We start from the raw sequence: 24,983 nt of genomic DNA, 5'->3' as shown, positions 1-24,983 counted from the left end.
GCACTTTGTAGCTGCCCACACTGCCTTGTTACTCACCACCTGCAAGTCATGACAGACAAAGCAGTCACAACAGACAAAGTAGTCCCTGCTAGTTCAAAATAATACCTTGTCATAGTCTGTGTAATTTTCTACCTATCCGATATATCAAACTGCCATTAATTGCCTCTTATTCTTTAATATTAGTTACCATTTATTTTTATAGCTGTTATTTAAGTGTGAGAATGTGTGTTGAGCAAATGATCTACTGGGGACTCATGGATGATCTGAGTGTGTTTTCTTCTGATCTGAGGTTAAGTTGGCCAAGCTGTACTCTACTGGCTGTTTGTGCTGTTTCACCATGAAAAAATCTCAAGAAAGGGGACTAGACATTCACTTTAAAATACCACCCTCCTTCATAAAAAAGTGGCACTGGCGTGACTGGTTGTTTTTGTGGCAGTGGGTGATTTGAGGGTTTGAATTCTGACCCCAGACACAGTGTCAGAGTTACGCAGCTGCTTTTTGATGGTGAACCAGCAGAAATGTTTTAGTTTTAACTGCTTTTCTTGAACAGGTTGCACATTAAAATAATGGCACAAGTATGAACACTTCAGATACGTCTGAGGCATTTCGATAGTGTTCATTCACGAGTAAGACGTGCTCTTGAAAGCCACAACATTAGAGGCTCTAGAATTTAACCTGAATCTTTAATTTTTAGCAGGTAAAGCACTCAAATTTGGGGGGGAAAATTTTATTCTGCCAAAATACATTGGCACACTGTGATAGCTGAATTGCACTTTTATTTGTTTCTGGGAAAGCATTGCTATTGCTTGTTAATATGCTTTTCCATCCTCAGTTGGGACAGTCTCCATAACTACAGATCTAGTTTCCACATAGAAAGGAAGTGTGATGCATCACAATTGTCTGCTTCCTCCCTATCATTTTTACACCTGCTATTTGCAGGTGAAACTGATATAATATTTAATAGATCGAACCTTTCATCAGGATTCACCTACTCTGTCCATTTCATGGAGAATTTAACTAAACTTTAAATTAATTTTTGTAAAATCAGTGTCCCTTTCCCTCGCTCCCATTCCCATTTATAGGTCTTTTTGCCTTATGCTATGGCTGTACAACACAATGAGAACTGGGCTTAAAAAGACATTATAGGATTTAGTATTGGAATTCATTAAAGGAGTATGCATTGCGATTGATCCTTGTTTGGTCACAGGGCAAAAAACCCATTACTTCTTTCAAAAACACACAAAAAAATCCCCTCACAGTTTTGAGGTAATGTTGTCTCTGGGATGCTGAGGTAGAGGTGAGTCTCGGTGGGCGGGGTCCGGCGGCGAGTAGAAGGCCCACTGAGCCCTGGGATTGGCTATCCCAGCGATGGGTGCCTGGATACAGCAGGATGGGACGTTGAAATCCGACACTACCTTCAGCGCCTCGTCTTTTACCGATCTGCACAGCTCCAGCAGCTGCAGGGCCGGAGGACCATGGGAGAAGTCACGCACGCACACACACACACACACACACACACAAACACACACATAGAAGCACATGCGTAAATCAACATAGATGAAGACAAAAGAGTGAATCAATAGCATTTACATGTGATCAATACTGATCAATTCCTCAGAGTGTGGGAAAATGTGAGTGTGTAAATGTCTGGCCCAAATGTCGTTGGTTAACGCTCTGTCTCTCATATTGCTGCTGCTGTTTTTTTCTCTCTCTTTATTTCCTCTGCATAGGGCCTTTTATGGCTTTGAGTAGGCGTCAAGTTTTTTTTGAATGATGGAACAAAATTCAGAGTTGTGGTGGTCCAGCATGCAGAGGTGCCTAATATCATTAGAAAAAAAACTTTCAGAGATTAAAGCTGTAAATTTATGACAAAAAGCTAATAAATTTATGAGAAAAAAAATAAAAATTCTGAGATCATAAAGTGGCAACTATATATATAAATATATATATATATATATATATATATATATATATATAAATCATTTAAAAATGTATTTTAAAAAATACATTTAATTTTTTTCTCAGAAATATTCCCTTTTAATCTCAGAATTTTTGCATTTTTTCCTCATAAATTCATGAGTTTTTTGTTATAAATTTACCACTCAAATCTCAGATAATCACACAGTCTTGTTAAGAGAGGGGGGCAAGATAAGAAAGAGAGGAGATGATTGCATGTTAAAATTATTCTGTTTATATCATAAATGTTAACTTTCATAACAGAAGATTTATGATGGCCTCTGCCCTTTTCCACACATCTGATTTCGCTGGTAACTCACTGCTGGAGCCTGACCCCCCCTGGTGCATTGGGAAAAAAAAAAGTTTTATGGCATCATTTGGCAGCCCTGAGGGAATTTCAGGGTAATTGCACATTACTCACTACAGTAGATGCCATTAAACTCAATAGGGGCATAAAGACTTGTAAATCAGACTGCAGAGCCAAGCGTACAATTTGCTAAGAGTGAACAAACATGTTGTCATCTGCTCACAATGATGAATGCATTCGTCATTCGCTGCACTGTCAACTTTGTCCACAAACACTGCAGGCCTTTTGGAGGCCATCCACTCCCATTATGATCCGCTCCCTACAGAAAAACCATAACATCTTATCATGTACACCCGCAGGGGACACAGACATTAAAACCTTTTTTCATGCAACAAGTTCAACTGATTGCTTGTAACGCTGATAATCTATAAACCAAGGCTCACTGTGTGCCACTCTGAATATAACAGCATTGGCTAAATGCATAAAAAAGTTCAGCATAAATCTATCATCGGTGTCAGTGATGCCTCAGAAGAGGCTTAATTGCAGCATGCCGCTCCCGTCATTAAAGCCAGTGAGGCGTTTCAAATAGGTGAGGCAGGCTGCCCAGCCCTTCACTGAGACAACAAACTCATTCACCAACATGGATACTCTCAGTGCATAAAGCATGGGTCGTTTTTACTGTGCACAGTTAAGAAACTTTTAACTGATGTTACATAAAATTATTACATAAAATGATTAATGAATGCAATTACAAATTTGAGCAAATGAACAAATAAAACCCCCAGATGCATATAAAAGCATTAAGCCTCAAAACAATCACTGTTACTTCTAAGCAGTTCATATTGTTTTATTCACAGACCTGTTTTATGGAGAGAAATATTATTCTTTTCTTTAGTGTGATTCAAAAAGAAAAGGAAGTCTCAAAACGTCCCTTATGCAAGTCAGTTTATACCCTCTTTACTGCCCCCTGCTGTTATTTCATATCAATAACTAGGTTGCATCTCTGATGGCATGATGTAGAAGTGGATGTTGTAGTTTCCAGTGTACTGAACAGTTTACATTACATGAACATTGACTGAATAAAACATGAATTTTCATTTAATTTCCTGACTTGAAATCTGTTTTTAAAACGTGTGTTAAAGCATGTGTTTGACAGATAACTGACATCTGGCTGCTGAGTGCTAATGGAGAGTCCATTGGTTCCCATGCAGTGAACTGTGACCCCCTCCCTCCCATAAGACAATACTGGCCACCTGGACCAATACTGTGTATGTTGGGGTGTGTGTGTGTGCGTGTGTGTCCTTAATAATATTGACTAGTTGTAATGTGAGAGGTCAGGACACAATAGCACTGTGACTCTGAAGACCTTGCACCATGCTGAGAAAGGTCACAGCTATGTGTCACACACACACACACAAGCACACACTTGTGTCTCTGTGTCACAAATCTACTGGCATATCTCAATTTTTCCCCCTCATTAATTCTTGTATCATTATTTTTTATAGTCACCTTTATATTTTACCATTTTACTTGTGTTGCTCTTGCTTTTTTTTTTTTTTTTTTTTACTCAGCACTTTTAGCCCGGTAGAACGTGCCATATAAATTAAGCTTGACTGATTGATTGATTGATTTTACTGATCCACCTTAGAGAATCATGCTAATTTTGCTCTCACACACTCACATACCTTACACATTGTATTGCTTACTAGTGACACGGTTCTTGCAGTTGTGTATTTGATTGTCATTACATTGAGTTCACAAACAGCTATGGACTGTTTGAGTGTTTCTTGTTGTATCAGCAGTGTGGAGTTCATGTAGGATTAATATATATATTTACACATAATTCACATACTTTTTTTCCAATTTCTAAGGCATATATTTTTATATTTATATTTCTTTTTCTATTTCTTATAATATATTCTTCTCTTGTGAATTTGAGCAACTGTAACAGACCCAATTTCCCCTCGGGGATCAATCAAATATTTCTGATTCTGAGTTCATTACATGCGATTTCATGCTAGAAAATTACTTGTGAGGTATAAAGAACTGCATTAGATCAAAGCAATAATTCACCCGCCAGTTTTTCAAGTTTTACTGTTGACAGGCAGGTGATATTACAGGCTTGATGTGACTACAGACATGGATTTGGCCGGTGCATGTGCAGGACTGTGCGTGAGAGACCTGGCAGAGAGCACGCAGTCTGAGTGGAAGCTTATCAGAAAGTTCAGGGTAAGAAATCCCGGGGAACTCCAGGATTTCACACTGCATGAAGTCAAAGCACGCTGGTGGTTTGTTGGCTTTTAGGTATTTGTAGCACACTGGCTGACATGTTGTTCACTAGTGGCACGGTTGTTCTGGCTGAAAAGAAAGTACAGCAAACAAAAATATAACAAAAACTCGTGTGCTGAACATGTTTTTAATGAAGCTGTGTTTTTAATGTGCTGCTGGGTGACTGGCTATCCTCACAGCAAGAGTTTAATTCATCAAACTCAAACAAAATGAACAAGATTTAAAGCTGAGTAGCTGCTCACTAGGCTGTGACACCGCCACAAAATCACAATGGAGAAAAATAGGTTTGTGCTTTTTCACCAAATGTCAACCCTGCAGCTGCAACGCCGTTTCCCTCCTGACAGCAGCGGCAAACATCACCCGAACAGAGCGGTATTCATATTTCTGTCTCACATCTTCCTCTTATCTCACAATCTCTCTTTTCTCTCTATTTTTACTTTACATTTATTCTATATTTATCTTAAACACCCTCATCCATTTGTGAGTACAGCCAAGCTCCATTTATTTGTGCCCCTTTAGTATAGCTGTGTGAAACAGGATAAGTTCTACTCACTGAGAACCATGTCCGTATGTGTGTGTGTGTGTGTGTGTGTGTGTGTGTACTGCCTGTTGAGTAGCTCCAGCAGTCTGCTAGTACAGTTGTTCTCACTTAGCTGTGATCAAACAGGAGTGACACACTTGTCCACACATTCCAACACATGCAAACAGACACACACACATCCCTTTTATTGCGCAGCATGTTAATCAAACACCACAGTATTGACATGGTGGTGCCGGCAGACCCGAGCCTGGACGTTAAGTATCCCACCAGCAACCATGTGACATCACCTAATTATGAAAGTGAGCAGTAAACACTATTGGCCGAGGCTGGTGAAGAACATTGTATCACCATAATGAGAACAGCGTCTCTCCATGTACAATACTTACATACTGCAAAGTGTAGCCAGGAGGAGATCATGTTTTAAGTCCTGCATGCCTGTATGTGTGTGTGTGCGTGTGTGTGTGTGTGTGTGTGTGTCCTTGGCTAATGTCAGCAACCATTGGGTCTAATCAGACTAATATTTTTTGCGCACAGTTATGCCTGAACCGTGGGAAACCTCTCGTGGTTGCAGCGATTCAAAACCTTTGCAAAACGTTTTTGCCACCTCCACTCTCTCTCGCTCAACCTCTGCTCTATACACTGGCCTGTACCAGAAATAGTACTCTCTCTCTCTCTCTCTCTCTCTCTCTCTCTCTCTCTGTCTCTCTCTCTGTTTCACTGTACAGCTTGCATGTTTTGTTTTGTTTTTTAACCCTATTCTCGCCACATTTGCTCCAATCGCAGGTAAAAAAAAAAAAATCCAGCACATGGTTGCATTTTTGGCCACCAGTTTACCACTGGTGACAGGAAAGTCAACTGAACACCGAGCAGACACACTGGGAAGAAAACAAAAACACTCTAAAAAGTGTCAGAGACACTCTAGTAGTAAAGACCTCTAATAGTAATTCTGAATTTTACTATTTTAATATGCGCACTTTTTGAAATGCAGTTTCTGGAGAAATCCATATGAATTCTGTCAAAGAGCCAGAAATGGCTGCTGAGCCACAGATTCATGACCACTGGCAAAATGTCTGTAACAAACTCAAACACAGACAGAGAGAACAAGAACCAGCTAAATTCGAGAGGCTTTGGGAGTTTTGTGGTATACTTTCTATATTGTACTGCATTAAATTAGAAATATGCAGTAATTTGATTTGTAATTTGAAAAATATCTGGCGGTACAGTTAGCTACTGAGTCTCTCCCAAGTTTACTCAGCTCACAGCCCACAGTCTCAAACAGAGGAGCTACGCCTGGCAGAGATCTGCACTCCTCTACTTTCTAATTATTTCTTATGCTTATTCCCAGCGTTGCAGGGTGAAGTGTGAGGGTAATTCCTATGCATGTGGTCCTGTGCAGAGGTCAGTTTTGGTAGGAATATGCTACTCAACTAGATGATTCTAATGGTCTCCTTTAGTTTACAGAGCAGCTCTTGTAGTAATTCTAACCATGACTTTTTAACACAGAACTTGTAAGCTAAGTGTCTTGGATTTCTCTGTACAGATGCTAGAGTAAATAATCTTGTTTCTTGTGTACATGTAAACATGGTGTTGGCAGGTAAGCAGCATAAAGCATAAAGTGCATTTAGGTTCGTCTCCATCAGATAAGTGTAGCAGGTGTGTATAAAGACAGTATTCAGGTTTAGCAGTAATTTTAGAGTTGTGTTAAATCAGAAATGCTGGCGGTTATGAGGAAGACCATGACTCACTGTGACACAAAGCTTTTTTGTGGAAATGAAGACATCATAAATTCAAATTTAAAATCATCTGATGACTTTTCAGGCCTAATATTTACAAAACTGAATGGGCGACATATTAAGGCTTTTTAAGGACCTGCAGACATCCTGTACATAATCTGTAGAGATGCAGCAAATACACACTTTGCTTCTAGTTCCTGTCAGCTTGATAGCTGAATGTCAGCACGGCACTATGCAGATACAATGCTACCGACTCAGCAGGTAATGGAGTCAAGGTGTGTCTCTATTTGTGTGTATGTGTTGTTGATGCTGTTTGTATTGATATCCTTGTAAAGAGCAGTTTGAATTTTACTTTGGAGGGGTTTAGGGTTACAGTTTGTGAATGTGGTCTGCATTCACTAACCACTCATTGTGCGTGTGTGTGTGTGTGTGTGTGTGTTACCTGAGTGCGTATCTGCCGGCTGGTGCTGGGGGTCAGGTAGTGGTGCTCCAGGTACCAGCCTCGCTCCTGGTACAGCAGACTGGTTCCATGCAGCAGGCAGAACTGGACCAAACACACACCAAAGATAGTTTATTCAGCAAGAGGGCTCACTTTGCTTTACACTTCATTCTAGAGTTGGAGAAAGTTGAAAGAAAGGTCCAATGAGGAAGCCTGCTTGGGTTCAGACATGATCTAGCCATACCTTCTGATCAGTTTTGATTCGCTCTGAAATTAGTGTGTGTAATCCAGAAGATAAATCTGGACTCTAGAAGTAAAAGTTTTGATCATTGTGAACATGTAATGTTTTAAGATTTGTAGTCCTGTCACTTTAATTAATCATACAGGGATATTTTAAGTTACACTAGCGGTGTTGGGGTCAGAAGTCTGAGACACTGAGGTTTTATTGGATGTGCAGATGAAAAAAAAATCTTAAGTCATAAATGATCATTTGAGACACATCCCAAGAACAGCATTTATGTTAAAACTATGACACTATGTAGTCAAGCAGGCGATGTCAAACCACAAATCTCAAGAAATAATGAAAAAGTGAGTTTCAAAACTTGTCAACTGCAGTAAGACCTGTGTGATGTACAAACTTTACAACTCCATATCCTGAAAGCACACACACACACACAGGCACAGTTACACATACAGTTACATTCAAATTAACTAATGCACACTGAGCCCAAGCAGCTGAACCAGTAGCCAGCAGATTTATGAAGTGGAAATCTTATCTTTAACATTTCAAAAAGCGAGAACCTGGCACATGAGGGCAGCTTATTTTAAGCTTCTTGTATAAAAACGGCATGAATTATTAAATTGCTCCACTCAATAAATGCAAATATTTAAATAAATAATGGCTAGTAGTGGGGGAAAAAACCTGTGAGCTGGGTTTAGTGGGTTTATGTAGTGGCCAGACAGACAGTGAACGAGTAGCTCAGTGTTGTTATTGGGAAAGAAAAGCATCTGGTTAGTGAGCGAGAACAACAGGCTGGTTTGTTTCCACCTCAGTGTGAACAGAAAGGAAATGGAAAAACAGACATGGCTTCTCTAATAGATGGTCTCTTCACAGCCCCTGTGTTTGTGTGGATGTGTACATGTGTGTGTGTGTGTGTGTGTGTTTGTCAGAGCTAACCACCATGCGACATCAAAGCAAGGAGTGGAAAACACACATGCAGATGCACACACACTTGTGTGTCGACAGCATTATCACCTCTGATCTGAATATGGTAGAAATTCAGCGAGTCCGGCTCAGTGTGACATCGTATCGCCTTTTTTGGAGATCGTAACAATGGCTTGGATTTGGTCCAAATTTATCTGGAAAAGCTTTTTCTTTATGCAACCAGGTGCTTTCAATAATTTGGCCGAGCAAAGACGCCATTCTGTCTAGACTGATACCTTCCATAAGCCACCATTAGCCCTCCTTCCCTGGGTGCTATACCAGCCCTCAGAACTAGTGAGCGAGTGCTTCTTGTTCTTTCCTGTCATGCAAATCCACTACTTTGGAGATTCACATTGTACACATGTACATGTAGTGAAATAATATCAACATGAGTTATCTGACCTTCAAAACTGAGAAATTGTGTAAGGTGACACTTATAGAATTTACTAAACACCCAGCCATTCTATGATGCTTTATACGAAGAGATAGCAAAGAGGCAGATCTAACTTTGCCGAGTCCAACCTTCTCTGAATGGCAGCCAAAAAAATCTGGAACTGTTCTTATGACACTTGTAACTCATGTAACTCATGCTGCTGCCGGTGAAAATCCCAGAGCAGATGGGAAATTGTAGGAGAGGAGAGGGTATAAGAAAACGCTCTGCCCTTCTAAAACAATTGTCACTAAGCTTGCGTGCCCTTGAGCAGGGCACCAAGCCCTGGCCTTGAAGAATGTGAAGCACAGCATGGCTGAAAACAGCGATCAGTTGACTTTGCCTGAGAAAGTCTTTCAAAAATTAAGTTTAATCCCAAAATGAGATATCCATCATTTAAAAAACTACTCTCTGCATTCAATATAAAAGGTAACCGCATTATGGAGTAATACTGAAGTTCGGGGTTATTTTAAGATATTTGCTGTAAACCATTCCAAAAATACATAATGTACATATACTCAGTGGCCACTTTATCAGCTCCACCTGCACAATCTAATCCAACCCAGTCCAACTATTGTCACATAAAGTTTCCTGTATGATGCCTATAATGCTCAGGTTTTCTTGTTGTCACGGTAACAGAGGTGTTCATTCACTTCTATGTTTGGCACTGACCTCATAGTTAGTGCTGCTGCTGTACTGAACTGCATTTTATTGAGAGCTGTTTCCACTATTCTGTCCCCGTCATTGTATATAAATAGGGAGGACAAAACATTAGAAACACCTCTCAATATAATGTAGTCCAGTACAAGACCTCTGCAAACTACAACCTCAATAATAAATAGAGAATTGAATTAACACATTGTGCACAATGTCAACACAAACTGACCATGATAAACTTTGTTAAAAGGTAGAATTGATGGCAGAGCTGCTGTACTAAGCTGCATTAGATTGTACAGGCGGAGCTGAGAAAGTGGACCCTGAGTGCGGCACAGGGACTTGACAGAGTCGTCTAACTGAAAGAATACAATCTGGTGACATTTTCTGGTGGTATTCTGAATTGTGCTGTGCCCTGCGTTTCATTCTCTCACTGAAACCAAATATGAAACTCTCTATCTCTCTTACGCCCTCTCGCTCCATTTCTGTCGTCTTGTGCAGCAGAGACACATCTCTCTCTCTCTCTCTTTCTCTCGCTTTCTCGCCCCCCACCTCCTCCTCCCCTAACATCCCCCGGCAAAATCATCAAACAGACGCAAAAACAATCAAACACATCATACCACCCACCCCTCCCCAAAAAACATGTGATATTTCAAAAGCAGGTTTTTAGATGAAAGAGATATGGTATAGTTTGTGCTCGGTGCTTCCCCTACGGAGGGTCTGCAGGGGTTTTATCCCCACTTATAAAGGGGGAAGAAAGATAAACAGATAATCATACCATGCATAATTCACCATCTTTGTGCCAAAACAAAAATTTCCTCCAGCTACCATTTCTGTACTCTCAGTAACATCCGTCATTTTCTGTCATTTGTATTTTGATTTCAGCTCAGTCCTAAGTTCTTGTTGCTGTGGTGTCTCCGCTCTGCACTTCCCAGAGATCACCTGTCAATCAAATGGCGTGTCCAGTATTTTTTTCCTCGGATTTCCTGTTGATGAACCTGGAGTTTCAACATAAAACACTTTAATCTTCAAACACTTCCCGTGCAACAAAGGACTTTTCCTACAGGAAAGAGCTACCACACGCTAAGGGTGTAGAAAAACAAATGTTAAAGCTATTGTGTTACGTCAGTAAAGCAACAAAACATGCAGTTATGTACATGAAAATGCTGCAGATTATTCAAAGACATTAAGTTAAAAGTTCATTTTCAGCTATTCATCAGTTTGGGAAAGAAAAGTCATTAAATAAAAAATCTCAAAAATTACACAAAATCTGTGAAAAGTCTGTAAAAGTTGTTCCATTTTGTTGACAACAGACTCACATTGAGGTTCCTACTGACCTCTGATGGTGCGTTCACACCAAGCATGATGATCTGAAGCGCTTGATTTAAAGGATTTACAAAATGCAAAGGCTTATGGCTGCAAGGCGACAGATGATGGCCTCTGCATCGCTTTTTTCAGTTGCATCTTTCATCAGTCCTTTTGCAAGAGTATCTGTCACTTTAAAGACTCTTCACTTGTACTATGTGTCTCAAAGCAGAGACATGGATGTGTTGAACATAACACTCTGTCACTCTGTCTGTCTGTCCTCCACACCGGTAACAAACATTACAAAGACATTCATGTGTGTGTGTGTGTGTGTGTGTGTGTGTGTGTGTGTGTGTGTGTGTGTGTGCATGTGTGCGCGCAAAGTTTCCATAGAGAACTGTGGGTTGACTCAAAATGAGAACTCAGGGTTTCCTCTATGAACCTGAGAGATAGAAGAGGAGTGGAAAACTGGTTTCACACACACACACACATACACACAAACACACACACATGCACATGCCCAAAAATACATACAAACCCTGATAAAACTCACACACACTGACACACTCAGATACACAGATGCACAACAAACTTGAACAGAGAGAAAAACATGCAGAGATGGACACTGTGTGTATATATGCGAGCATGGAACGACACACACACACACACACACACACACACACACACATACCTTAGTTAACAAGGCGCGGTCTTCTTCAACGGGGCAGCGCTGGACAGCCAGAGCAAACTGCTCCAGGGTAACTGTGCAGAAACACACAGGGGGGCTAAACAAACAGCCTTATCAGCAGCAGAGGTCAGAGGTCAACATCTACACACATGAACACACAAGGACCCGACAGAGGCCGCACGCATCATCACTGCGTCAGAAGAAGAAGTTAATAATGGAGCAGTTACAGTTTGTGTTTGATGTGGGCGGGAGGTTTTACAAGCTGTTCAGTTCAAATTTAGGAAATTTCAAAAATCAGAACAAAACAGTCCGGCAGGTGATACGCAGTGTGACGTAGGAGAAGCTACATTACTAACTCTTTGCTATAATCCAAGGCATCACCTGAGGCCAGAACAGATGAATCTTTAATGATTCCTGCAGAGAACTGGGTTAGGCTTAATCTGTTAAGATCAGAGGTGCTAGTATTACACATCTAACATTATCAATTTAAAATAGAGAAATATATGAATTGACGGCATACGTGCAGGGGGTGCAAAAGAACAACAGCACACCATCATGAGACACAGAAAAACAAGTGAAAAATATGAAATCAAAAAAAAAAAAAAAACTGCACAACGTTAAAATATGAGCAAATAATGTCCGTCTGTGTAGCTGAGAGTCAAAGAAACAAAACCATCTTGCAGTTTATGTTTATATGTGGTATACTGCACTTTCTGAAGTCATTAAATCTCCTGCAGGGAAGATAAAACAGCAGGTGAGGCCAAGACAAGGGGGCCGGCCACAACAAGGTAACCCACCTTTTACAGTTCTTTCTTTTTTCCATTGTTTCTTTTTTTCTTTTTTTCTCTTTTTATCTGTGTTCTATTTCTTACAGAGCTCACTGAGGTTTCAATATTTCAATACACATCCCCTTTCACACTCTGGCTGTTTCAAAGAGCAAACCTGGCCCCTAGCGCTCTCTCTCTCTCTCTCCCTCTCTCTCTCTCTCACAGTCATTTTTTCTCTCTTTTCTCTCTCACTCTGTCCTTCACTTCCTCGCTCTCCTCATCTATTCTTTCCTTGTTTTTCCTTCACATGCCTCTTCTCTCTCTCTCCCTCTCTCTCCCTCTCATCCCCTAAACATCACAGATCTCGGTTTGCTTTGTTACTGTGGGTCAGCTTTCTACAAAGGAACGTGTGTGTGTGTGTGTGTGTGTGTGTGTAGTGTGTGATGGTGTGTGTGGGAGGACAGAGAGAGAATGGAAACGTTATGGTCTTCTAGGTGCGAAAAAGTGTGTTTTCGGTTTGCTTTTGCCTCAGCTGGCTCAAACATAGTATAAAAAAAGACACAGAGGCATACACACAGCGAGATAAATCACCAAACCACATGCACGACCACTCACACCAACGACAAGAGTGCATCATCACCTACCTGCCAGCTGTGAAATTGCATAAAATGTAGCTCATTCTAAAAACGAATAATCCAAATATCTGTGTATAGAGTAATTTAGCAGTTATAGTGTGATGCAGCGGTTTTCAAAGTGAGCTCCAGGGAGCCCAAGGGGTCCTTGAGGGTCTTCCAAGGGGTCCCAGGTAAAATGAGGAATAGTTGTGTCCAGACACCTTTAACAAGCATTTAAATATAAGAAATCTGACATCAATCCAGCATCACTGATATGTCACTTAAATATATCATTGTAATAATTCTGCATATAGTTAAATATAGTTCTTGTAATATTTAATTATTTATTTTATTTTTTTTTTTTTTTGCAAAATTTCAGGTAACTTTCTTGCTAATTTCCTGGCATTTGTTTTCCTAATTTTCAGGCCATTTTCTTGTAATATTTTTATTTATTTATTTATTTTTTGGGTGTGCGTGTGTGTGTGAGTGGGGGGCTATCTTTCATATAATGTGGTAAGTTTTTGCTAATTCGCTTATCACCCTTTGACATTTTTTTGAAAGAAATCAAATGAATTTGCTCAGCTTTCAAAGAGTTACTTCATCAGCCATCTCTACGACACAAACAGAAGCGCGAGTGATTATTTTAACATTATGTTGTAATCTCACCACTTTGGATTTCTTTGACAAAGCAAAGCATCTTTTCATATGAGAATCCTGAGGGCAAAATAACTTCAGGGCTTGGTGAGAGTAAACATGAAAAAAAAAATCCCTTGCCTAACTGTAGCAGAAATGATGCTACCCTTATCATCAGCAGCAGCGGCACATGATAGTCCTAATCAGCAGCCAGAGACGTAACAGAGCTATTAGTGCTTGGAGCAGAACAGAAAGAAAATGTGTACGCTTGCTTCAGCTTGGAAAAAAGTAAATAATTGCAGTATTTTAAGCAGTACTACTTAAAAGTAATTGAAGCAGTAGTTGAAGGACTTCATGCAGTAGCTGAAGAAGATCAAGCCGTACTTCTAGATGCTGAACAAGTAAAAACGTAGTGGTACTATGATAGCTTAGTTAGACGGCAAATTGGGTGGAAGAGATGCTAATGGAAGTAGTACTAATGGTAGTGGCAGAAGCATATTGTACTACCAATAGTAGAGATAATAACAGTAGCAGTAATCACAGTTATAGCAGAAGTAGTTATTATAGTACAAGTAGTGGCAGTGGTACTACTCATAGTAGGAGTAGTAATAGGCATATAGTTTGAGAAGTAGCATCAGTAGGAGGTGTAGTAATGGAAACAATCATCATAGCAGCAGATAGATAGTGGCAGATAACAGCAGCAGCAGTAGTAGCAGTGATTGTAGTGATAGTGGGAGTAGCAGCAGACGTGGATATTTGACTTAACAGAGGTTCAGCCTAATTCATTAGTTTGCAATTTGATTTCACCTTGATATCATATGTATCAAATAAATGTGAAATAATGTAAGACTGTGTGTTTTCCTCTTCTGATGTGAAAAACAAATCTCATAACAGAACTGCTTGCACATAGCTTATTCTAAACAATACCACTGACAAAAATTCATTCATTCATCTTCTAAACTGCTTATCCTCACTAGGGTCGCGGGGGGTTGCTGGAGCCAATCCCAGCGCTCATAGGGCGAAGGCAAGGAAACACCCTGGACAGGTCGCCAGTCCATCGCAGGGCAACTGACAAAAATGGGAATTCAAAATATTCTGTTAAATCAGCACAGTGTTAGGCATTTCTTTGACAATCATGACTTTTCGTGATCAGTCGTGATCTTGACTTTTAGCACTGCAGATGAAGTGGCAGATTATGTAATCGAAGCGCTGGTGCTGAGAATGAGTAGGTAGAACCCTAATTAGGAGTAGCAGTAGGGGTACTGGGGTAGGTTCTGACAAGTAAAACAATCAAAGTGAAAAAGAAAGACATTTGTACAGCCCTTTTTTCAACAACCTCCTTTTTCTGTTAATTATTGATGGGGTTATAGCTCAGTTCAAGGCTAACCTATGATGTGAAAAACTTCGGTCCAAATCAGGCCAGATTGACTGCAGAAAACTTCTTAAACTTGGTACCAAAAACACCAATAAAATAAGTCTTGGAGGCTCCAAAAATCAAGACTATGAATCAGGCAGAATCTTGAGCAGGCAGGTTTATTTTCATTCGAGATCTCAAAAGGAAACAAACAGCGAGTCGATCACAAAGGAAGACGACTGACTTTCTCAATTCTTACATCTGTTTATATATTCTCCGATCCCTGGGTGCCCCCCCTTACTATTTTCCTTTGTCAGCAATTTTGTTCACACAAAGAACTCTTGTATTTCCCCAGGGTGTCATCGTTCGGCCAGCCGGTGAGATAAAAGCTCCTAATTGGGCCACATTTACCTTTGGGCTTGTAGATTTTGGATGCCGGCTGATTCTTTGCGGCCACTTTTCTAGATAAGAAGAGGGCTGATTGGACATTCTCATACTAGGTTAGGCTTTGAAGTGAAGGCAGCATAGACATTTTTGTGGACAGTGCAGGTGGATGTCTATTCATTTAAAAGTATATTCAGGCCTTCTTAAACCTCTCTACAGCCCTGCTCAAGCTCATTAAAGAGCATAGTCTAAGCATAGCCTTCCCAAGCATGCTACTGTCCTGTCTGGGTACCTTAAAAGAAGGTAGTCCTGCCTTTTAAAGCTCACTGATGTGATGTCCATGCGGACTTTAAAAATACAGTCTAGTCTTCTAAACATTGGTACTGTGAGGTCTGTGTAGATTTAAAAAGCACAGTGCAGTCCTCCAAACACCTGCATTGTGAGGTCTGTGTAGATTTAAAAAGCACAGTATGAGTTTTTCCCACATTTGCTACCCTCGACAGTGTGGATACTTTTAGGCACAGAATTACTTCTACACCTAACCTGCCGTCATATTAACGCAATTCAAGGACAACTAGCTCTCCCGTCACGGACATCATATTCACTGGGCACCATTTCTCTGTGGTCAAGTCAGCTCTTGTCTGTTTTGTCTTGTTACATCTGTGTGACATGCACGGATGGATATACACATTTATGTACAGTTGTGACGTGGGTAAAGCACATAATGCAAAATAAAAATAATGGATAACTCCCCTCAAATGCATTCAAATTAAAATAACAAGCCTGTTTTGAAAATGTAAGGAGAGGAAAGTACAGATATTTGCGTTGAAACGTAGGTAGTAAAAGTAAAAGTTACAAATAAATACTACACTATAACAGTAAAGTACAGATCCCTGAACAATCTACTTGAGTACAATAACAAAGTATTTGCACTTAGTTACTTCCCACATCAGGTAGTATTAGTAGCAGTAACAGTTATTACCTGTGTGTATGTGAGCCAAAGCCAGACTGGTGATGTGGTGCAGACAGGAGTTCCAGGCATCGAAGAACGGATCTTTATTCTTTTGCACCTGGAGTGGGAGCGTAAGATAAGCATAATGAAAGACCTAATGAAGCGTAAACAGGTTCACCAGCGTTTCAGTCCCGCACTGTAAACCGTGCAACAGTCCTGGGTAATAACTGGCTGAAGCTCCCATCCACAGCGGGTCACCTGCTAGTTTGCAACCCGTGCAGACACAACGGTACAGGGCGTGCACTATATTTCAGACAGGCCAACCTAAACTCAGTGTAACTTCAATCTATTACCAATATAATAAATCACTGTCTGCTGGACTGGACTCTGACTTATGTTCAAAGTGTGGCTGAGGCAGGATCTCAAAGAAAGCGCTGCAATGGATCTGTGGTCACGGGTTTCTGCTAACTGAAACAATGTTACTCGCTTTTTCTTTAGCAGGTGGTCTTAGCAGGCCAAAAACCAAAAAAAAAAAAAAAGCCTGTGTGTTTGGTGTGAAAGTTTGATCACACACATACGTCCACACACACCTTTTCGTAGAGTCGGGCTGCCAGGCTGCGCTGTAGGACTCTTTCTCGGTAGGCCAGGGCCTTCAGAAGGAAACTGAGGTCCCCCACCCTGTCTGTACTGAAACCTAGAAAACTACACACACACACACATACATACATACATACATGAGTCAATATCAGTTCAGAGTGCCATTGAGACTTCCCAATGTCACACAAAAAAAAGATGAGATTTTCCACTGAACTCCATATCCATTGTATAAAGTAGACCATAAGCTGTTAGAAATGCATGTTGGTCAAGCTCCAGCACCTTTTATAAATTGACTGCAAGCATAGAAAGTACAAGCGAATTGCAAAATGTGTCCACCCTGTCATGGGACAATTTCTAAATAGAGTAAATATGTTCTAATCATATATTGATTACAAAATGTACATTTTCAGAAAGGTATTTGGTCCCTCGTTCAGGAATATATTTTAGTTTCTGGAAAACATCTCTCAAAAATACAGAAATTATGGAAAAATATGTTTGTATATGTAAAATCTGTGAAAGTTGTACTTTCTTTTCTGAATAAACTCTTTAAATAAAGGTATCTGGTCAAACTTTGAAATAATACTGTTTGGCCCTAATCTCTTCAGAGCAAAATCACACAAAAGGTTTTGATAACTTGTGAAAATAATAATTTATTCACGTAAAACATGAACACAACGGGGTGGACCTTGGCATGACAGGGTGGACAATAGTGAAGTGCCTCATATATATTTAAAGGAAACAATGTTATGGTTTTGTCAACAAATGTTTTTTGTCAAAACATGACTTTTTTCACCTACTGTATTTTGAATTGTGCACAGGTAGGCTACATTTGGAAATGACACTCAACGACAGCAAAAATAAATAAATAAAACCTTCAACTAGATGAAAAAAAAAGATTGATATAAACAAAACAAAAACATGTTGGTCCCTAAATGTAGGCCTACCACAAAAGGTATAAACATAGATATCCTTTCAAATGGTTTCTTTCTCTGCATATGTTTTGTCCTCCACTTGACTTCTGAAACACTGAAAAACTTATAAAACTGTTATAAAACTAGACTTGATGACGGGGTGGACAATGACAGGGTGGACGTTTCTGGCTGAAGTTTGCATTTAATGAGCACATGGTGGGCCATTAGCTAGCAACATGTATCAGTTAGGAAGGTGACTGTGTATAGTTTAACAAACATATTTAGAATTTCTGAAAAGCATTTATATAGATTCATATTTTGCAATGACAGGGTGGACACATTAAGATTGAACACATTCAAGTTCAATCATAAAATGATGAAAATGTCAAAATATAAATGTTGATATGTACTCTCTCTGCATGAGCTATTCTTCACTTCATTTGTGAAAGACAAAGCAGTGGTAGTGATGTCACTGATTACAGCAGGTGGTTTCTTATAGTGACCGTAACCACCTAATGACGGGGTGGACAGCAAATCCAGGGACAAATGCAAAACGTTTATTATTGTTATGACATTAGACCATAAATGATCCAATTGACTCATTTTATTCAAGTACTTGATGAGAGCAACAAGAGCATGTAAAAGGTTTGTACATTGTATATAATTTAACTACTTATTACACTCAGTGAAGTTAGTAGAGAGGAGTTTGGGACATGGCAAAATCACATGCATCTAATCATAGAACATTTTTTTAAATATGAAAAACACCCATTTAAAGATGTATCTCTGTACCAATGTGTGTTTAAATGTTTGGCCATTTATAATAAACCCTCAGAGTTTTGTTATTTTGCAAATTTTTCATGAAAAGTGAGTGATTTCTGCCCGGGACACCAAATGGTACCTTATATTGATATTGACTCACATACAAGTCCTTATGATTTATGAGTGGGTAATGAAAAAAAAAACACAATTACTACAATTATTACAATTTGGTGTAATAATGGAATAATGCAAGGTGAATAAAGTCTTCATATTATGCATCTGTTCTGTTCCCTTTCCATGGATTTACATGTTATAACTATCCTGCCCTCGTATAACAGATGATTACTTAGTGACTCCTGGTTAAATGTTGAAGCACACACCCACTAACACCAAGAAGGTGTCAGCTTAATGGGTCTGACCTGGTTTGCAGGCTGTCTGAAATGCTATTGGTCCAGTTTCTGATGAGCCCGCCCACCAGACTGGTCCCCATCTGATGAGTGTACTTGGCCATCAACTCCCGCACCACTACCTAGTAAGGCAAACACACACACATACACACACAAGCTTTTTACTGACTTCCATGCATTCCTTTTATTCCTCTGTAAAGGAATAGTTCACCCAAAAATGAAACTTTGGTCATTATCGACTCACCATGTCACTCAAAACACGGTGAATGCGCCTAGGAACTGGCTACTTACAGATCCAAAAAGCACACAAATGACTTCCTTTAGCCTCACTCAAAGTCTGGAAAAAATATCAGCGTTCCCTGGAAGCCCATGTTTTGAGAACCGTCTCTCTTTGACCTTGTTTTGATTTTTACAGTTTGACCGAACAAGTTCCTGATGCATTTGAGATGTCAACACCATGTGGCGGCATGATGCCCTCGCCTGGCCCAAAAATGTTATTTATGTGCCTCTCATGACCGCATTTTGTGAACTGAATACTAACCTAATTACAGCTTGGTATCTCCGCATACATCATGAACTCAGCCACCTCCAAACAAGCCCCCACCCGCCCAGCCCGCCCGTCTCCAATGCGAGAAAAATCTGATTTGTGTGCATCTGGACTTGTCACTTAATGCGGTCCGGCTTCACTGGACAACAAAGGCTGCTTTCAGTCGCCGAGCGGAGCTGAGAGGCCTTGTGACCTTGTGAAGGAGAAAGTTGTTCTGCTCCACACGAGGACATGGCGTGCTGTTTGGGCTCAGAGTGCATGTGTCCACTCTTCAGGGTGAGGAGAACTGACGTGCTGTCTTTAAAGTCTGGCCAGGCCGGAACGTATAAGTTAGTTAACCAGCATCTCCACAATTTGGTCAAACCTTGCTTAACCCTAGTGTCAGCCTACTCATAATTTAGTTAGTTGTTTATTAGTTAGCTAACTAGAAAGGGAGCGCATGTCTGTGTTCCCCAATGTAATTTCTTACAGCTTCTCACTGAATGTGTGCTATCACATTATGTATTTTTAATATACCAGTGGATGCAAACATTGTGAACATTAGTTTTTATGTTGAGGGAGCATGTGGCTATTCTGCACTATTATGAACTGAGTTCCTACCAGACGGTTATGATTGAAGGAATGCATTCCCTGCTGCCACATCATGGTTACTTTACCAAATGGGTAACAGCCCAATGAATTTTCTGACAAATCACAGTGCTTGCGGGCAGTGGGATGCATTATTACGCACTGTCTTCAAATCCAGCTAAAACCTGAAGTGAACCTAAACCTGGATGAAGGCTGGGTAATACATCAATATTTTATTGAGGCTGCATTACAGTAAAGGGATGCTTTCATGCTGATCATATTTGACTGATCATATTTGACTGTTCTGTTTTATTAATTGTCTCTACCCACATCATCAAATCCACATTACTAATGACCATTTAACAAAAATCACAGTGTGGAAACGTTTGATGAAAATGCCAATAGTCATCCCTACAATACTGTCACAATATTAATATTTGATCAAAAATATCTTTGACCATATTTGATTTTGTCCATATCGCCCAGCCCAGTTAACCAGATTTTCCACAGTGTTCAGGAGCTGGTCAAACCTTGTCTCATGTAAATGCAAGAAAAGTAATTATTTGGCTAACACCCTTTGTGCCCTGATGGCAGTACAGGCTAAGGCACAAAATACATTTCAATTTCAAGACAAACACCATGACTATAGTCGTAATCACTGAATCAACCTCTGTAACACAGATTTCCTAACCTCTATATAATCTGGTAAGCTTTCCTGAGCACCATGCTCTTTTCCATGATGGTGTAAATCACATGAATCCAGATCCACACAGTTACACCTGTAGGAGCACACAGCTATCATTGGTCAAGAGATGTTGCTGCAATATTTTCCATTAAAACGATTAATAGATCTAAGTGGAACAATGGAAGAAGAACATTTGTAAGTAACCAATAACCATCTGTAAAATTAAACTGACAGTGAAGGCAAACGTCCCATGTGCCCAGTTAAGATGTGATACTTTACCACTGGCAGCTGAGGTTAGCTGATCTAAAGGTATTCCTGAAGAGCAGCGCTTATGTGTTTTTAGTGATCTTGGTGTTGTCGACGATGAATTCCATTTTGTATTTCATTGACCTTTGGACTCTGATTTGAGGAATTAATTGTTTGAAAAGAACCAATTCAAAAATCCTGATTTATTTTGGACATCCAATGATATGTTGAGTTGACTTTTTAATAGGTAGATTTGTGTGTTGGTGATGCTTGGCAGATAAGACAGAGAACTCTGTATCCATCATGACAGGTCATTTCATTTCTGCCACGTAAAATGACATGGCAGACATGACAAACTCTGACATGTTCTCTGTGGAACTGTCCATTACCATTTGTCATGTGGTCATTACTCTGCTGTTGGCGGGGGAGCAGATCTACAGGAGGAGCTGTTGGTTAAGTGCCATGCTCAAGAGCATCTCTGTGGTGGGGAGGGCATAATTCCTTTCATTCTGATTTTCACAGCTGCTCTGGTCATGAACCCACGTTATTACTTTTAAATTACCACAACCATACCGCTAGTTTGAGATTTAATTCGAGCTCAGCCACACATATTAATGATGATATGGCAGTGTTGTGTAGCAGAAATCACTTTGTTGATGTAGCACACCATCTTCGTTTTCATGCATGATCAGAAATGAAGTCGAGGTCAGACTATATGGTGTTTATTTGGCAATGCTGTGCTCATGCACATGACTCAAAAAGACTTGGGTCTTTTCAAAAATAAAATAATTAAAAATAATATTCACTACATAATTTGGGCACCATGTTACGAAACTTGGGCTGTTTTACAATAAACAAAGAGAGGCAGTTCAGTTCAGATGAGCTGTTTTCCCTTTTGATATGAGCTAAAGGTTAGAGAGATACAACATACACACACACACACACACACACACACACACACACACACACACACACAGTCCTCCTCAATCCAATTTGTAAATCAAGCCAAGAATTCATAAACAACATATTTATGTGGCTCTGACTCATTGGGACCCTGAAAGCACTGTTGCTGAGTTACAGCTGAACCCGACTGACCTCTGACGACACTCTGTCCTTTTAGATACTTCTGACACTTCAAAATCTGATACTGATACTGATCTGATACTTCAAAATTAATTTTTCCTACAGTCTTTTATAATTACGTTAGTCTGTGAAACACACCTGTTTACCCTTTTTCAGGATAAGAATAAGTTTGATGTAAAAAGCTAAAAAAGCTACATGCTTTGGAGGTGATTCCATTAGCCAGAAAGCACCAAAGCTCAGACTGGTCATCCATACCATAGGCTCCGCCCCCCACATCCCCAGCCCAAAAGAGAGATAAATCATCTTGTTGTCAGAAGCAGCATGTTTTCCCCAAATCAAACTTTGGCAAATAAGCAAATAATCCATTTTTCATTCATGACAATGGAAGGGTGTTTGAAGAATACCAGTGGGTGCCTGCATCATTTGTAGGGGATATGTTTTCTCCTCTAAGATGTTCCCTCCTGGCTCGTTCTATTGTTCCTGTGGTAGAACCAAGGTCGCTGATTGGCTGTCCTACCTGCAGCATCACCATGTTGTCTCCTTCGAACGTCACAAAGACGTCTGAGTCGCACTTCACGGCCGGGATACGGTTCTCCATCATGAAACCCTGTAAAGAAGATGTCATACGTTATGGTTTCACCATATACTGCCACAAAATCTTCACTATCACATGTATACCACGCAGTATTTTAGTTTTTAAAATATTTTTAAATGACCACACTTGCTCACCACTTCACTGGACCAGCATTCTACAAAAATACCCGTAACAAGTGAGCTTCTTCTTTCTGCCTCCTCTGCCTAGGTTTGGGATGTTTCTTGAAGGTAAGCTCTCACTGTAAATGTGTGTTGGGGCTGTGGTGCATTCAAGACAACACATGGAATTTACTTCCCACCAAAGAGCATTCAAGAAAGCTTTTCTTGCCAGTGTTTGTTTGGCTGATTTCAGCTTTTGAATAGCTGTTACATACACTACTCACAAAAAGTTAGGGATATTCGGCTTTCGGGTGAAATTTCAGGATGAACCTAAAATGCATTATAATCTTTACAGGTGAACTTAATGTGACCTTCTGTAAACTTTTGAATGCACATGTCCAACTGTTCAATGTTTCAGTACTTTTTGCACAAGTTGCTGTTCTCTAACAAGGAGTTTAACGGCAAAATTCACATCAGGTGTTTGATGCTCCAGCTCATTGAGGTCGTATCATTAGGGAATGGCTGCTGGAGACTGGGGTACCTCAAATGGAGTGGCCTGCACTTTCTCAGACCTGCATCCCATAGAAAACCTATGGGATCAGCTGAGTCGCCGTGTAGAGGCTCGGAGCTCTGTACCCCAGAACCTCAATGTCCTGAGGGCCGCCCTTCAAGAAGAGTGGGATGCCATGCCTCAGCAGACAATAAGTCGACTTGTGAACAGAATGAGACGTCGTTGTCAAGCTGTAATTGATGCTCAAGGGCACATGACAAGTTATTGACACTGACATTTTTTGTTGTGGTATACCCACCACTGTTGTTGGCTTTTGTTTCAAGAAATTGTTTGAGATGAGGAAATCACCAGTGCATGCTTCTACTTAAATGCCCTACTTTCATGATATAATATCACTGTAGCGTGAACATTTTACATTTTCCATAAATTTCACCCAAAAGCCAAATATCCCTAACTTTTTGTGAGTAGTGTATATCGTGCAAAAGCACATGAAGAGGAGAAAAAGTGCATAAGGAGAGCACTTACTCGATGTTATTATTTCATTCTATTTTTCCTTCATCTGTCTCTATGTGTTTGATTATGCCATAGATAAATTTTAAAGTCTGTTACGGACATCACAGAGCTACTGTATAAGTCCGAAAGCTCAGGAGGAGAGCTCCATGTTTCCGACCAGGAAGTACAAAGTGGAATACCATTCATTCATTCATTCATTCATCTTCTAAACCACTTATCCTCACTAGGGGCGCGGGGGGTTGCTGGACCCTATCCCAGCGCTCATAGGGCGAAGGCAGTGAAACACCCTGGACGGGTCGCCAGTCCATCGCAGGGCAGACAGACAAACACTGATATTCACACACACAGTCATACCTAGGGGCAATTTAGCTTCTCCAATTCACCTGACCTGCATGTCTTTGGACGGTGGGAGGAAACCGGAGTGCCCAGAGGAAACCCACGCAGACACGGGAAAACATGCAAACTCCACACAGAAAGGGCCCTGGGTGGGAATCGAACCCAGGACCTTCTTCAAAGTGGAATACCATTCACATTAATTTTTCCTGTTAGGAGGCAGGGAGCTTTGCAGGTCTCAGCTGCCCTGAATATATAGCAGAATAAGTTGTATAGTTGCTTCCCTGTATTTTTTCAAAATAGTGCAGCTCATGCAGCCTCATGCAGTTCAGTTTTCCAGACAATGGTGGCAAAAAAAACTGAAAACCCAGTGAAGCTGCAAACTAGGTTCAGCTTAGGCATGGCTGTTCTCTGCTGGCAAGAAGTGAAAGAAACAGGGGGAAGTAGCGAGATGCATTTCTGTTTCCACAGGTATGGGATCCAAAAGACTGGTTAATGACATGTAAGACATCTTTTGCTATTATTACATTCATCATTATTACGTTTTCTGTGGGCTGAACATTTGCTGCTTTCTGTGGAGGTTTGTCCTTTGCTCTGGTGGGAGGGTGGGCATAATATTCATAAACATACAGAGGCCAAACATGTATCTGATTGGCCAAATTGTCCTTATTCAGAACCTGTTTGCACCAAAGGAACCAGTCCATCTTTTTTCTTGGGGGGTTGACATCCTGATTCCAAAATGGACCCTGGTTGTACTCTCCAGGTTCCTGGGGGCCATTGGGATGGAGCTCTGAACATCCCTGAATGGCTTGCAAGCAGTGTGTATGTATCACACCCCCACCCATTTTTACAAAAAGGAGCAAGTGACCGGACACAAA

At 40.4% G+C, this 24,983-nt stretch overlaps 1 protein-coding gene across 1 annotated transcript in view; it reads right to left on the bottom strand.

Annotated features, from left to right (window-relative positions):
• acoxl (acyl-CoA oxidase-like) overlaps positions 1 to 24,983 on the bottom strand; it is a 43,474-nt gene continuing 18,491 nt past the window's right edge. The window contains exons 13-20 of the mRNA XM_030069906.1: positions 22,573 to 22,662; positions 18,940 to 19,049; positions 16,841 to 16,952; positions 16,281 to 16,368; positions 11,550 to 11,620; positions 7,269 to 7,370; positions 1,258 to 1,457; positions 1 to 39 (exon numbers count right to left, since the gene is read on the bottom strand). Coding sequence (XP_029925766.1) covers positions 33 to 39; positions 1,258 to 1,457; positions 7,269 to 7,370; positions 11,550 to 11,620; positions 16,281 to 16,368; positions 16,841 to 16,952; positions 18,940 to 19,049; positions 22,573 to 22,662 — 780 coding nt within the window. The 3' untranslated portion in view covers positions 1 to 32. The remainder of the gene's footprint in view (positions 40 to 1,257; positions 1,458 to 7,268; positions 7,371 to 11,549; positions 11,621 to 16,280; positions 16,369 to 16,840; positions 16,953 to 18,939; positions 19,050 to 22,572; positions 22,663 to 24,983) is intronic.

The sequence above is a fragment of the Myripristis murdjan genome, chromosome 15, assembly GCF_902150065.1.
Source record: "Myripristis murdjan chromosome 15, fMyrMur1.1, whole genome shotgun sequence".
In the NCBI taxonomy this organism is placed as follows: Eukaryota; Metazoa; Chordata; class Actinopteri; order Holocentriformes; family Holocentridae; genus Myripristis; species Myripristis murdjan.
Note: the sequence above shows the minus strand (reverse complement) of the source record. Positions and strands in the feature narration are given on the sequence as shown.